Source organism: Zosterops lateralis (genome assembly GCF_965231275.1).
Source record: "Zosterops lateralis genome assembly, chromosome: 3".
NCBI lineage: Eukaryota > Metazoa > Chordata > Aves > Passeriformes > Zosteropidae > Zosterops > Zosterops lateralis.
Genome location: NC_139764.1, coordinates 98,787,298 through 98,803,020, shown reverse-complemented (window position 1 = coordinate 98,803,020; position 15,723 = coordinate 98,787,298). Strand labels below are relative to the sequence as shown.

At 37.2% G+C, this 15,723-nt stretch overlaps 1 protein-coding gene across 1 annotated transcript in view; it reads right to left on the bottom strand.

The window, feature by feature from the left end:
- TAF1B (TATA-box binding protein associated factor, RNA polymerase I subunit B) overlaps nt 1-15,723 on the bottom strand; it is a 45,748-nt gene that overhangs the window by 5,777 nt on the left and 24,248 nt on the right. Inside the window, exons 9-13 of the mRNA XM_083858232.1 lie at nt 6,088-6,235; nt 3,877-4,054; nt 3,506-3,552; nt 695-785; nt 178-248 (exon numbers count right to left, since the gene is read on the bottom strand). Coding sequence (XP_083714358.1) covers nt 178-248; nt 695-785; nt 3,506-3,552; nt 3,877-4,054; nt 6,088-6,235 — 535 coding nt within the window. The remainder of the gene's footprint in view (nt 1-177; nt 249-694; nt 786-3,505; nt 3,553-3,876; nt 4,055-6,087; nt 6,236-15,723) is intronic.

Sequence of the window (15,723 nt, the reverse complement as noted above, 5' to 3'; positions counted from 1 at the left end):
AAATTCCAGCCACAGGTTGTAAAACAGTACTACATTAATTGTACCCAGAGATGAAAGAGAAGAGAGAGACAAAATATTTTAAGATGTAAATGTTATCAGTCACAGCTGAAGCTTTTCTATGATGGGAAAAGCTGGAGCAGATTTCTGTGTTGGTGGGAAGAAGGAAAGTTTACTCACGTCTTCTCTTTAGAACTTTGGATTTATTCTTGACTGAATAAAACAATGGCTTTTCACATCTCCAAAGATACCTACCAGTAAGAGACATAAGAATTGTTAACAAAAAGAAAGTTGGACCAAATGAATAAAAGAATAATAACTTATTACAAATACTGCTAGAGTTTTAAATTAAAATTAAAATAATCTAATGTTTAGTGCCATTAAGGCACTGCCCCTCCAATGTATAAAGGAAATCTTTTTCTGAGTACGCAAACCAAGGCATGTTAGCCTAGACCTACTGTAATCAGTCAATTGTTCAGCTGTATAAGCTATTTTTCACAGTAAGTGAGCATTTAATTAATAAGCTGGATAAACATTATGAGTGTAAACAGAAAATTAAGACAGTGATTTAATCATTCTATTCACTCAAGCTTGGTAGATGGATATGCGGAGCAAATTTCTGATTTTATTTCTGAAGGGATCAGGAGTTCACAAAGAACTGTCTACCTTCAAAAAGCAGCATCTAAAAACCTCTTACTTGGCTCTTTCTTCATCCAATTTCTTTTGCTTCACATCCAAGGAATGTTTTACCACCTCATACCACTTTTTGAACTCAAAATATGGGCCACCTGAATAAAAGATGTACACTTTAGTTTGGGAAGAAATTAAAGAAATGTCAGAGAAGCTGGTCTGCAAGCAATTAGACCCTGCATCTTGCACCTGTATACAAACTACCCCAAATGCTATGTGCTTAAAAAAACCACACTTGACCTAATAATTCCGTAAGAAAGAGAAATGCAGAAATGGAGTGAAAGAACAGCGTGTCATAAGAAGTGCAAAGAAGCCCTGCATCTTACATTTCATAGATATAGCACAAGTCAAACCTTTTCTCTCTTTTCTGGAAAGGTAAGCCTAGAAACTACCTCCTCTCTACCAAATCAACTAGCTCTTCATTGTATGGAGTGGCCTTCAACTGTTTCAAAGTTGAATTCAAGGGATTAATGAAACTATGCCTCAAGCTTAAGTTTAAACAAATAAAACCTAAGGAAGCTCAGATGCAAAATTTCACATTGTTTCATCAGCTCCCCACTGTCTATCCTAATACCCATGAAATCCTACAGGGCTGGAAAGAAAAACAAGACAATGGTCTTCATATCAGCCTCTCATGGTTTGAAGCACAGGAACTTCATTTGTTGATATGTGAAACCATGGAGACATAGCACATTTAGCAGCACCTTTATCACTGATCCTCCAAAGAGGCACAAGACTGAAGCAGACCAACTGGATACAGTAAGGATAAGAATTCCAAACAGAAATACGATGTAGATTTATATATTTAAAAATAATCAACTCTTACTCCCCGTGGGTGGAATATCTGCATTGTGAATTAACCAGACTTTGCATTTCCTCATCGCCCCAGCTGCGCTGCATGCGATGCTTGCGTCATGCTCAGCTTTGCCAGCCAGCTGTTTAAACTCTCCTGAAGGTGAATATGCTGTTCTTACAATCAAACTTATGTACCTCTTGTATTATTTCCATTCCTGCTGTTTGCATTATCCTGCCTCAATGTCTAGATGCTAAAAACATAGATGGTCTCAAAAGCAAGAGATACATGAAAGGAACAAAGACCCCTCAGTAGTCATTGAAATTCAAAGACCTGGATACAACTTCTTTTATCAGCTCCTCAAACCCTGAAGTTTGGGTAAATACTCCTAAATTGTTGGGAGAGCAGTGTAGGAGGTGGCAGAAATTTGTTTAAACTTCATATGAATTATTAAGCATCTGTCACATGCAAACCCATTGTCAGAGACACTGTAATAACCCTTCACCTGGCCAGTACTACTGGTCTGACATTCATATAGCTGAGCTGACAGGAAAATACCCAGCTCTGATACACACATACATCTACACATACATCTACACATATCTAAATGACGTTTTTCACATTTTATTTGAACAAAAGCCATACTGTGCATGTGTGCAGTTCACAGAACACACACAGTAGGTAACTACAACTATTGTACTGCTTCCAGTGTGACTTGAAGAAATGTAGGAGCTGAAATACTATTTTTTAATTAAAAAAAAAAAGGACTAGAGAATGGATAGTTAAGTTGAGAATGGAGTCAACATAAATTGAATCTTTAAAACTTGGTATTAACCATTATTCATTTCAGCCCTCTAACTTTGTGAAAATGCCAGAGGCAGTTTTGATCAGTTGTCTAACCGAAATTCTCACATCAGCTCCTCTGTGCAGCTGCTCACCATCACCCCAACATTTTAAACACAGGGACAACAAAACAAAGCGTATGGATCATTTGCACCAGCAGATTTTAAAGTAAAAAAGTGGGCAAAGAATGAGCTGTTAATTCCCAAGGACAATGAGACTTGTTAATAAGGGAGAAACCCCATTAAGACATTAATGGCTTTGAGCCTCAGCTTGTAAAGCAGTTGCCCAACTCCCCACTCCCATCACTACCATGTATTTCAAGTTTTCACAGGAAGTAAAAAAGAAAAGAAAAATCCACAATTAGTTTGTGTATTCACCTGAATGTGAAAATTACCAGTTTTGGTTAACAGTGATGACGGTCTCTAGTTACAGCAGTAATTGAGCTCACACATGACTAACACTGTAATTTTATTATGGACCTAAATTTTAAACAAAGCAACAGAAAGGTCAAAATGACCCAAAACTGGATAAAAGGCCTAACAGATAGACCACTATAACACACCTTGGATCTTATCTTCAACTGGGATTTGGATCGGGCCACGGAACATCTTCCTGAAGATTTCTAATCTTTGATTTGGTCTTTCTGCCCTCAAAGAACCATGTTCACACCCTTATCTTCTCTATCTTAATTGCTGCTAGCTTTTCCACACTCTCTCAGGATTATTTGGACTAAGAAACTAAGATTACATCTGAAATATGTTACACACTAAGACATTTTATTTAACAAGACTAAACAAGTTTGGATTTTATCATAAATGTGGTTTGATGCCACTAGTAAGTATCTGCTATTCACGATCAAAGTGTGTTCCCCTTTCACAGCATATCCATTCATCTCCACCTACCATGCATAAAACTCTAAACCAAGGGGCAAACATGCAGAAGCAGAGAGGGACCTAGAAAAATGTGTACCAAACTCCCCTATTCTGAAGAGTAGAAACTGTACAGGTCCACTGAGGCCATTTTACATGAACAGGATCTACTCTTTTCCCCAGATAAAATTTGCCCTTAATGAATGACAAAAACACAGTTTCATGATCAATAAGAAAAGTCTTTCTACCCCTGATTGCAAAACTGTTCTAATTACAAAATCATAACACTGCTTCTACTAGAATATTTATGTACCTTCTGTGTTATTTTTATTTCTTTCTTCAGCATACTCTGAAAGCAACCTGTAAAAAAATTTTCAACATCAGGCTGTTTTGTAGATCCAAATACTGGATCATGAAGTATCTTTTCACACTTTTCACATGAAGTTCAAATATAATGGACAAAAACAACATCCTAATTTTATTCCAAGTATCAGATAAAACCCAACAAATTTTAGAAGTAACTAGTATTTCATGTCTAAAATCCCTTTAAGGGTATGGTTTAAGCTACTGAACTTAATTGAAATTCCAATAGTATAAATTTAACTCTAAAGAAAGAACGATCCAAGACAAGCATTTACACTATTTGAAATTTGGGGGTTGCTACAGATTTGTCTGCACACTTACCATTCATAGTGATCATCTAATAAAAACAACAATTTGAGCACAACTACAATAACTGCTACAGCAAGAACATCATATTTCACTTTTCTTGTTGATTTATTTCCAGGCACAAGAGTCAGGAAATCCACTTCTCCAATACCAATCTTTTTCACCACTCGACAAGTCCAAATATGCAATTCATCTGATTAATATAAATAAAAATATAAAATGTTAAGACAAGCTAGAAATATTTTTACCGTGCAAATATGTTTGCCATTTGAGGAAAACACTGCTTAAGTCTTTCAGGACCATTTGACAGCCATATTTTTCAGGCTGAAGAGTATTTTTGGATACTTTTAAAAATACAGGCAACCTTCACTGTGCTTACATGGAAAATACTTGTGACTTATTATACATTCATATGGAGAATAAAAAAATCACATATTTAATAGTGCTTTGATGTTACTTGAATAACGTAGTGAGATCATCCTGAACATTTTTGTGGGAAAGCCCATTGCAAATCCATATAAATATAATTTTCAAAAAAATCCCCAAAAGCAAAGAACTTGTCACAACCTTTTTTTTCCCTGCACTAAACTCCCGTGGCAGGAGTGAGCAGTGCAGAGGGGAGGAGCAGGGCTGGTTGTACAGGAGCAGTTTGGTGGTGGCAGGGCAGCGCTGGCGAGGTCACGCCTGGCTCTGCCATGGCACGCGCGGGCTCTGCCAGGGAGATCCAGCTGCAGCTCCTCAGGATACACAGCAGGCTATCTATACAGCCTCTTATTATTCTGCCTATTTTTCACAGATACAAATCCCCCAAATTTCTCACCTTTCCTGTTCAGCAAGAAATACAGGAATTGATTACATCACCATCAGATTCCACAAAGGTTAGCAATGTATGACTAAGTACAACCTTAATCCAGCTGTATTTATACTCTCTTGCTGCTTACAAAGAGTTCAGTAGGAACTCATTTTTAATCCTCTTGCACATAACAGTAAAAGTTAAAAAAATGTGGAAACTAAATTTTCTTATAAATACTAGAAGCATATTAAGTTTTATTTTAGATACATAAAACAGTGTCTTTGTTGGTATTTAATGTTCTTTAACACTCCCAATTAATTTTTTTTTTTTTAGGAGTTGCTAGAAAACAGCAGTAGCCTTTTTTCAATTAAAAAAAATGCTTATACATGATAAAAATCTTAGTTGCAGGGAAAATGACAATACATTCCTCTTCAGCAGTAATTTTCAAAGAGTAATTAGCTTTGCATTTATCTGTAAAAGATCTGAAAATGACAAATTTCTAGCCTTTTTTAAATTCATTTGATACTTCGCAATATGTAAAATAATGTAACTCTATGGGATCACAATACTGGTGTCAAACAACAAAGTCAGAATTACTACACCAGAATTTTAGTCCTAAACCTGTTGGTTATCTTCTCTTCATTCAATTGTGAATAAACAGAAAAACCAAACACTTTTATTCATTGTAACTAATTGCAAAATAAGACAATAGCTCCCTCCCCTACTATGAATTGTTGGAATGTTTTGAGAAAAAAAAATACAGGTCATCTGTCTGTGTAACTCATCTTCAGTCACAGTGGTATTTGACAGAAAGTATGGTAACCCAACAGAGAGTTCACATACTAGGACATACTGGTCTTTCTTTGACAAGTTAATATTCAAGATAGACAAAAAGAGTCAACATTTATGCTATATATGATTTCAGAACTAAATCATAAATCAAGTGAGACAGCTGCTGATCTGTCACACACCATTAATTAATATTATTGGAAATGGTAATATACAATATTATATAATACATAAAATGTATTTTTGTTAAAAAATATACAGTCATTATTACATATGAGAATTCCAGAGCTAAGCAATTTGGTCTCAACTTCATGAATCATTTAGCAAAAGTTAAAGTTAATATATCACAAGAATTCAACAGGTGCCTCTTAGTTCACATGGATACTGTAAGATTTAAAATATCCACTCCACAGCCTTACAGAGCCAACATCAGAGTACCCCTGCATATCTGGGCCTATAATACATACTCTAAATGTTTGATGAAGGTGCTTTCTATAGAAAGAATATCTTTCAGTTCAAGCTGAAATGGGAATAAATTAAAAGGAAAAGAGCAGGCACTTTTGAAGTAGTAATTTAAGCCTTTTTGCTAGAGTTTAATAAACCACAGAAAAATTTTATCAGTTCAGGCTAGGAAAAATATTTACCAGGTAAATTAGCTTCCATCAAGTACTTCATGCACAGCATGTCTGGATGAAGAAAGCAGCTTTCTGTTATATCTGGAAAACGAGGCAGGTCTAAAAATGCTGCAAGCTCATGCATTTGGTCGAATACTTCTTCATATACAGGCCACGACTGAAAGACAGGGTTAGAGGGGGGTTATACATTTGCTCTATTACCACACTTGCTAATTATTTAAAATTAGTTATTGATGTTAAATTCTGAATTGTTTAATACAGGATTGTTTATATAGATTCCTCTAGCACTGTGTGATTAAACACATGTGCAAGAATGGAGCCAGATTGCAGTACTGCAAAGAGAAATGTGTGCTAGTTTTAAATTCCATTAAATACATAAGGAACAAACAGAAAGTTGCTTCAGACCTCCCACCACCTTTCTTGTGAAATGCTCATTATATGTCCAGATGCTCCAAAACTGAGAGCTTTGAGAAAAAACAACAGAGATGCAATTGAGAGAGAACAGTCTAAAGAGCTACGAGGTCAGAGAACCACAGCAGGTGGAGGCTGGCAGGGACTGCTTGAGACCACGGGATCCAAGCCCCTGCTTGGGTCAGCTTGAGCAGGCTGCCCAGGACCACGTCCAGTCAGAAACCGAACATCTCCATAGATGGCAGCTCCCAAGGGTTGTGGGAAATCTGCTCCAGTGTTTCACCAACCCCACTGTACAAAGGAAAAGATTTTGTTTTCCCTTACACTTAAATTTCAAGTTGTGCCCATTTCTTCTCATCCAGTCACTGGATACCATTAAGGAGGATCTCGTTGTCCTCCTTTGCACCCTCCTGCCCTGAATATCCTCCAGCTCCAGGATGAACAGCCACAGCTCTCTCAGCCTCCCCTCATTTGTCAGGCTCCACTCCATCATCTCCACAGCCTTTACTGGACTCACTCCACTGCATTCATGTCTCCCTTGACCTGGGTAGCCCAGAACAGCACCTAGCACTCCTGATGTATCTTCACCAGTGCCAAGTAGAGAGGAAGGACCTCTTGCCTCCCTTGAAGATTGGTGCAGTCACCAGAACTGCTCCAAACTTATTGACAGTGACCTTGCAGTGACACCAGCCAGCCCCAACACTTGTGCAGCAGCATCTCATCACACCCATGAAACTTCAGATGTCCACTTTGTTCACATATTCCCTAAACTGCTTGTTAAAAACAGAGGCAAAAAAACCAATCATCACTTCAGCCTTCTCCTTGGTCTTTGTGACCATATTCCCACTCAGCACCAGGCCCACATTCTCTAGAACCCTTCCACAGAATCTTTCATGTTATTTAGCTAAAAAAAAAAATTAAAAAATTTCCATATTTACATATTTATTAGTGAATATAAATCTGAAATTCTCTTTTTGAAACCATTGGCTGCATGAAGAAAGTTCTCTCAATCTGTACTGAGGTTTGCTGCTATAGGAGAACATAATTTACGGAAAGATTTTGATGTGTTTATTCATAATGAACTCAGCAGGACCTGGATTTGCGTAAGTATGGATGTAAGGTTTGGCCCTCATTTCACAATACATGAACTGTTTCATTAAACATTCTTAATTTTCTACAGTTTAAAGGATTACTTGAATTTACATCTAAAAGCAACTATTTCAGTTGTCCAGGCTACTTTACCATTTTAAATGTATAAAAAGCAATGATTTTTCTGCTTTAGCCAGTGGTTCTAATTCAGCAGAGCACTTTATCATGTATTCATATTTTATAAAGTCAATTTGCACATATAGAACCTTCCCTTAAAAGAAACTCAGCAGGGCTTTACAGTTTGTGCACAGCTTCAAGACTCCTGAACAAGACTGAATTCAGGCTTCTGCTCCTTTTCTGGTTTAGATTACAAACAGAGTAACTGTGTTTAGAAGACATGATGTTACCTAATGTGGTTTTACTCAATAATTTGCCTTCATCTATTTTAATACAAGCTCTATAGCCATGCTCAAATTTTGTTTTGAGTGATTACCAACATTACAGTCTTTTTTTTTGTATGATCTCCCTTCAGACTTGCATGAACACATGCTTAGGCAAATGAATAACTCTGCTGTCACCTACTATTACACATGTAACTTTTTGTAACAGTTAGGAAGTTGTATCATGTTCATTATAGTTTCTAAATAGTGTTAAAATTGGCTTTGACTGCTCCAGGACTATCTTGAGAAACAAGAAAAACTTGCACTACCAGAGTTCTGCAGCAGACCAGGCTCACAGTACTTTCCATTCCTTCTGAAAAGCAGTGCTAAATTGAATACCAGACCAATCTTGGAACAAAACCTGAATCATATGTAGCTTCTCTTGCATGTACTGGGAGAAAAATTAAAGTCCTACATAATTCAAACAAGAACATTACACGAATACTATTCATAATTAGATAGCAAGGAAATATGCTTTCCCCTAATGAAAAGCAGTTGAATTAGTAGCTTCTTAATAATATATCACATATGAAAATAAATTAAGACACTGGGAATTTAGTCATTTGAAGCATTCCCATTCTCAAACATTAAACTATCAACAATGGAGCTATCCAAAGTCTAATTTGACACCAAGCTACTTTAAGGAATATAGATTTAATTGGAGGACTCCAATAGACACCTTCCTTTGTCACCTTTTACCTGAGCTTCTCTCCTCCTGGGCAAGGAGACAGCTTTCTTATCCTAGGTATTAGTGAATCAAACTGAAGGGTTTCTGCAGTAACTGGCTGTTTTCACCTGTAACTGTATGCTCTAACTCTGAAAGAGCTGTGAGTTCTCACAGAAAATCTTTTATTCTGCAAAGTTTCAAACATACTGGGAGGGTTAAAAGAGAAAGAACTCCCAAATTCCACACAACCGACACAGCAAATGTTGAGAAAATATTAAGAAAAAGAAAGATGCAGCAAACGAGCAGCCTCAAAACTAATAAAAGGTACCACCTTCTACCTAGCAATATATCTTTGCAAAAAACGAAAAAAAACAAAAAAAAACAAAAAAAACCAAACCCACAACCAGAAAACAAACAAACAAACAAACAAAAAAAATCCTGATAAAACAAGTTGCACTGGAAGTCAACCAGTAAATCCACTAGGAAAGCAAGACTCAGAGCCAGGGCCACCCTCCTTCAGTTAAAAAAACTCTGCCTCCAGCAACCCATGATTAAACCCCAAGGGAGAGGTACTTGGACAATGGAGGACAGTGTTAGATTATATGCCACACACTCTCCAAGTATAACTTTCACTTATCCAACCATAAATTAAAAAATCCAAGATATATTTCTGTGCTATATATTAGGACAACTCCCCTGTCCATCACCATGTGAAGTTACTGAGCTCTCACCCTGTTTTGGGAACCTGGGAAACACAATAAAAACCACATATAAAACTCAAGTTACAAACCCTTAAGGGCACCTAATAATTCCAGGAAGACTGACAGAAAACCCTTTCAAAGCTATGCCACCTGCTATCCTTTTCAGGTGTTTCGCAAGCTGGGATTCCTTCAAGACTGATCAACAACACTGACAGAGTCTGTAACTTGTCCAGATGGGGTACAGAAGTTGCCAAGAGCTTTCCTTAAGCTTTGTTTTTAAAACCTTTGTATGTTATTCCCACATGTGACAAATAAGGCCACTACAGGTCTTCTCCAGAAAGCAGTACAGAAGATTAGTACTACTTGAGAGTACTTTCCCCTGCCCCCTGAGCAGAGGAGAACAAAATACACATTGTTGAGTCGGTCAAAGTGTATAGAACAAGATTTTCATAATGATAAAATTCATTAAACTATTTAAATAAGTTGTCTTTATCTTTCAAAGTTACATGGCATTTTTCACCTGTATTAGAAAACAACAAACTGGTTTTCAGGAGCAGAGGAGCCAAATTATTAGCATGATAATCAGATCACTGTAACAGGTAATTGTTTTGAGTAAGCCAAGATTGCAGCCTCTCCTACTTGTTCGGACAATATCAGAATGTTGCTGATCAACAAGTAGAAAACAGTATGCACTGGCTGGCTTTCTAGAACAACTTGCAGGCTCCATAGCTGCTTCTTTTAAATGTGGTCTGACCAACTCTCTTCTTGGATAACTGTTTAAGCCATTTCCTCCTCCCCTTTCAGGACAATTTCCCATTACTTACATATTCACAATATTCACTATTCAGCTTATGTTATAATGACAATGTGCTATTATTTCCAAAAATAAGTAATGATACACTTATTCTAAACTCTTTATATTTTTCCCTTCCATCCTTCTTTCCCATTCTGTATTTTTTTTTTTGCAGCACAATTCCATTCCTCATCATCTTTCTACCTGTGCATTTCCATCCTAGGACCTCTTTTTCCCCCATGCCTGCACATTCTCTGAAGTTCTATCTACTCTGTGCTGCTTATATTCCACAATGGACATTTTTCCAAAGGGATCTGTTTAATGACCATTTAATACTGGAACCTAATGAGGTCTGACTCATTTTTTCATTATCAGCTTCTTGTAAATCTCAGGGAATCTTCTAATGTTTAGAGTTGGATATGCTGGCAATAATCCTAAACTCAGTAAGATTTCATCATTTTTAAGATGACAAATTCAACTTAGACCAAGTTTGAAAAAGAGTGTACTAAATTTATCACTAAATGGATTAAGAAAGCCATTTAACTTGAAAGTTTGGAAAACAACAAGTTATGAGGGTTGAAGAAGGGGTTTTTGCAACACAGTCCAGAATTTTGGTTCAAACCTTGTGTAAAGCAGGGCATGCCCATAAAATAAAAGCTATTTATTGTAAAAATAATAAACCAAATGGCTGCCCTAGTGTGTGTAAAGATCTTTGCTGTCTGGATTAAAACACACATTCCCAGGAACCTAAGCTGGCTTTACACTTACATAAGGTAAAATTAGGTACCAACGATGAGCAAAGCAGTTGAGTTCTCTATGGCACCTGGCTCACCTTACTTTGCTTCTGCCGCTCAACTGGTTCAGATATATCTGGTCATCTGCAGCATGAGCCTGATGTGGGATGACACCAGCCACACTGCATGCAGATTGCATAAAAGAATTGACAGTAGACAATAACTGTATTAACTGGGAAATTTACACCCAAATTAGTATTTAAAACTGAATGAAATGACCTTGTGGACCAATCATTACATACTAGATCATTATTATGGTCACTAATGATTTTTTTTCATGGTTTTTATGTATTCTTACAATACTATTAATCTGGCTACCTCTCATATAAACCTACATCTATAAATACCGCCCACTTATTTTTAAACAACATTGGTTTTCCCCCTTGCCTGACCTCTACCTACCTCTCAGGCATAACCACCATCATGCCCGACCTCCATCAACCTCTCAGTAACAGGCACAAACTAATGCAATAGCCATCAAACACAAATTAAAGGCACCCTAACACTGTGTATTATGATGAATACAAACTTTTACAAAATAGGAAATACTGAAACTTTGCCATTTAACCTAGTTGGAAAAAAAACTAATGTGGTCAACTTTGTTACATGGTTAGATTCTGTGCAGTCTCTTCAGGAAAGCCTTCTTTTCCAGAGCAAAAGGTACACAGAAAAGACACAGGCAATGTTTGAAGAGACTCTTTAAAGGTCCCTTCCAACCTAAACCCAAACTATCTTGAGAGTCCATGGCATTGTCAGCATTGTCACCACTGCTGTACAGAAACACCCCAGGCTTATGATTTGCGGGTGAGTGTGAAAGTGTATGGGAGAGAACCCCTGCACCCTGCTCCTGCCTCCTTTCCTTGGTCACATCCAAAACAGGAGAACTGACTCCATGAGCCCCAGAACTGACTCTGCACTCATCTTTACACGGACTAAATGAGTGGATAGATTTCTCCAAACCCTGATATCCATGAATCACATACAGATGCTGATGTAACAGTGAGAGGGTGTGCCTGGAATTATTAAAAGGGAACCAAATGACAAGAAGAAGACAAGTGAAACTGCTGTAACTCCATTTAGATAACTGCAAAGAAATATGAATCTCGTGAAACTTCTTCCATTAGAAAAGACAAAGAGACCAAGCACACAAGTAAAGCTGCTCCTTTACAAGCCTGCCATCAACCAGAAGGAATAAAAGGAAATCAATTTGTCCACCTGAAAGACAGGCAGACAAGTTGCCCAAGTTACCGTCTGGTAAAAAATGGGCAGAAAGGAAGAAAAAAGGAGTCAGCATACCATTTGAAAATCACAGAAGTCACAATGGTAGGCTCTCACTTCCTCTCTCCTTTTAATAACTGCTTCAGCTGCAACAACTACTACATCCTAAAATCCCAATTTAGTCCTGATCATTGCTGTACAGCAAGTGAGAAGGGTCTTTATATAGCAAAAAGATTAATTTTAGAAAATGACTCAATAAGCAAAGCTTATGCCTTTTTGAAAGAAAAAAAAAAATAGGTGCTAGGGTATTAGACTGCATTAAACTGATATAGGCAGTCTTTATTGAAGAATTCAAGATGGCAAGCAACCTACATACCAAGAGAAAAAAGCCAACTGAATGTCCAATTCAGATGTATGCCTTTACTAGGAAAAAAAAAATTGGCTGCCTAACAGACTTTTTAATGGGCTACTTTCAGAGGAAGACATAATTTTCTTTACATGATTCCCAGTTAAAGTGGTTTTTGAATAAATGAGTTTCAATATTATTAAACCACGAGAGCCACGTGCTCAAGCATTAGCTCGTTCATGCTCACAAGCAAACTGCCAAATATCACTTTTCTAAAACAATATAGTCTTTCTAAAAATACATAGAGGATTCCAATAAGGAGCTGAACTGTCATAATGTATTGAAATTTAAGAGTTTGGGAAGAAATTTTATTGAATTTCATAGATACTTCGGTAGGTTTGTTTTCTTTCTTCATTAAGTAATGCTCAAAGACAGGTATGGACAAGCTAGAGTTTCTGTTACACAACAGCAAGCTCTCATGATAAACTTGATTACAATAACCCTTTCAGCAGTGAACTTCCTCCTCAGCTTTTTTCTTCCAAATAAAAGCCTCACCCTTGCTTCTTTTCATTCTGCACTACTTTCTATCCTGAACAAGTACTGCATGCACCTGCTAAAATGCACAAAAAGTACAGTTAGGCAGAGAAAAAAAGCCCCACTAATAGATACACATCCACCCACAAAAAACTTAAGATTACAAGGTATCTCAGAGCACCAGCAGACCAAAGCAGGAATCCCTGCTTGTTTGGGAAAGTAAGTGCAGCATAGTTGATTAGCAGAATTTGTATAGATAGAATTTTATCCCTCTTAAAAGCTTTTTTTTTTTTTTTTTTTTTTTAAATAAACAAGAATGACCGGCTTCTGTGTTAATTTGAATTTTTTACATAGTCACCACTAAAAAATCATATGGCAATTAAGGTCATTCAAATTTCAGTCAGGAAAAGAGGCTCTTACAAATAAGACCTGGCATATTTTGAGAGGAAGACTTCAGCAAACAGAGGAATATGTCTAAAAGCCAGTCTGATAGATGCACTTTCCAGGGAAGTAGAAAGCTGTTGTCATTCTTGTCCAAACTCTCCAGGAGAAAACAGCAAATACTTTGACCTGCATTTATGAGTTCATTAACAGACTCAGTCAGAAATTACACTGTTTGAATCAGACCCAAACTAAAATATATATGTGCAATCCACCAAAACCTAGAGCGTTAGACAATCCATATGTCAGCAGTTTCCTAAGAGCTGTGTGATGACTTGAAGACATGCTTTAGCCAGTAGCAGATTATTAAGAGATACAAAATCCTTTTAAAAAGTCAATGTGGAAAAAAAAAATTAAATACAGGCATCATTTTACAGCATTTATAAAATCTTCAGGTTTCTTCATGACTGTGGCACAAACCCACCCCAGTCCCTCAGGCAGGTGTCTATCCCAGTTTTCCACCTTGGGACAGAACAGCACAACACCAACCCTGAGAGCCCAGCCCAGCAGGAGCAGCCCTCATGTCACCAGAGGGAATGACCAGCATCAGAGCAGGAGAAAGAACCAAATATTCTGCAGCTGAGCTGGTTTCACGTGGTTTGTACTAATGCAGGCTGGAACTCCATATTAAATGAGGAAAAGGAAAAGATTCAGAGCAGCTGACTACTTCCTGCATGATGAACTAAGACGCTATCTTGGTTTAGAAACAATATGAGATGCAATTGTAATGACTACACCCTAGTGCACTTACACACTCTCAGCTAAAGGCATGTTCTCTTCAGTAATTCCTAAATTTCATATGCTCAACTGTAAAACTTTAATCGCTGTTCAAGGAAATGAAAAGAAGATAGAGTATTAACTTAATCTGCTCACAAATCAAGACCTGTACTTGCTTTTAGGGCCAAAAGAGGACTGCACAGAACTGAACACTGTTTAGAAATATTAAGGGTGAAGTGCAAAACTCCTTAAGCTGAGGTGTCTTTCAGCCCAGGATGGCTCCCCCATGACCTAGAATTTATTTATTCTTACATGGCTTTTCATGTATCTCTTGCCACATTTCTAGGCCAGGTTTCTTTGCAAGTGTTCCTGCTTCCTTCTGGCATTGGGATCATCACTACTACTCAACAGTAAGGAATTTTACATCATGAGTTATTAAACAAGCAATTCCTTTACAGTTCCTCCATCAAAACAAACCAAAAGGTCACTAGAAAAATAAAAGCATGAAGAATCTTTTTTCAAAAAGCAAAGTTTTGCTTAAGAGAAACATGCAATATTTATGGCTTAGAATTCTTTGGTGTAGGCTAGACATACCCCTTTTATATAATGATTTTGTATACATTTACCATTTAATAATTCCTCAACATTTTTCAAGTTGAATAAGAAACATCCTGAGATCTCTAAATGTGAAACTTTATCACACCATATTTAGTTCACCTAACTTGAAGGCTTGAACAATGACTTTAAAAGAGTTGTCCTAAGACAACTAGTTAATGAAAAATGAAGTTTTATGATCTTTAAAAGAGTCTCCTCAGAACACAAAACCCACAAACTGAAAGCCTGACTGAAACCCCAGCACAAAAAAAAAAAAGTGACTGTACCACATCAATCAAAATATTCTATTTAGCCTTGCACCCAGAAGCGAGCAAGCAAAATGTGCAGGGAGGAATTTATGAACCAAGCAAGCCACAACGCTACCAAACATCTGTCCAGCTTCACACCATTTGTGGCTGACTCAGCAGAGAGATCCCTCTATTCTTTTGTTCCAGATCTCTATTCCTCCATGGCATTTATACAGTCAGCATCTGGCTTTTTAGCATCCAGAGCATCCTTTAAGGCAAGGAGTTTCACCAGTTACCCACAAAACACATGAAGCCACATCTCCTGCTGTTTGATTCTGAATCTGCAAACCCGCAACCTCTGCTGACACCTCCCAGATCTTGAATTGGAAGAGACATTGAACAATTGCCTCCTGAACACGTTCTACAAACTATCACCACATCTTCCTCTTAGTCATCTCTTTTTTAGGTTGAAAGACAAGTAGATAATATTGTTTCTCGTAGGAAAATTGTCCCTACATTTGATAATTTTTGTGAATCTTTGTACCTCTCAGTTCTTCTGCAAGAAAAGGAAGGGTAAGTAAAGCAAAACAAAACAACAAATCAAAACTCCATACAGTATTTAAGATACAGTACATTATGGATTCATAAATTA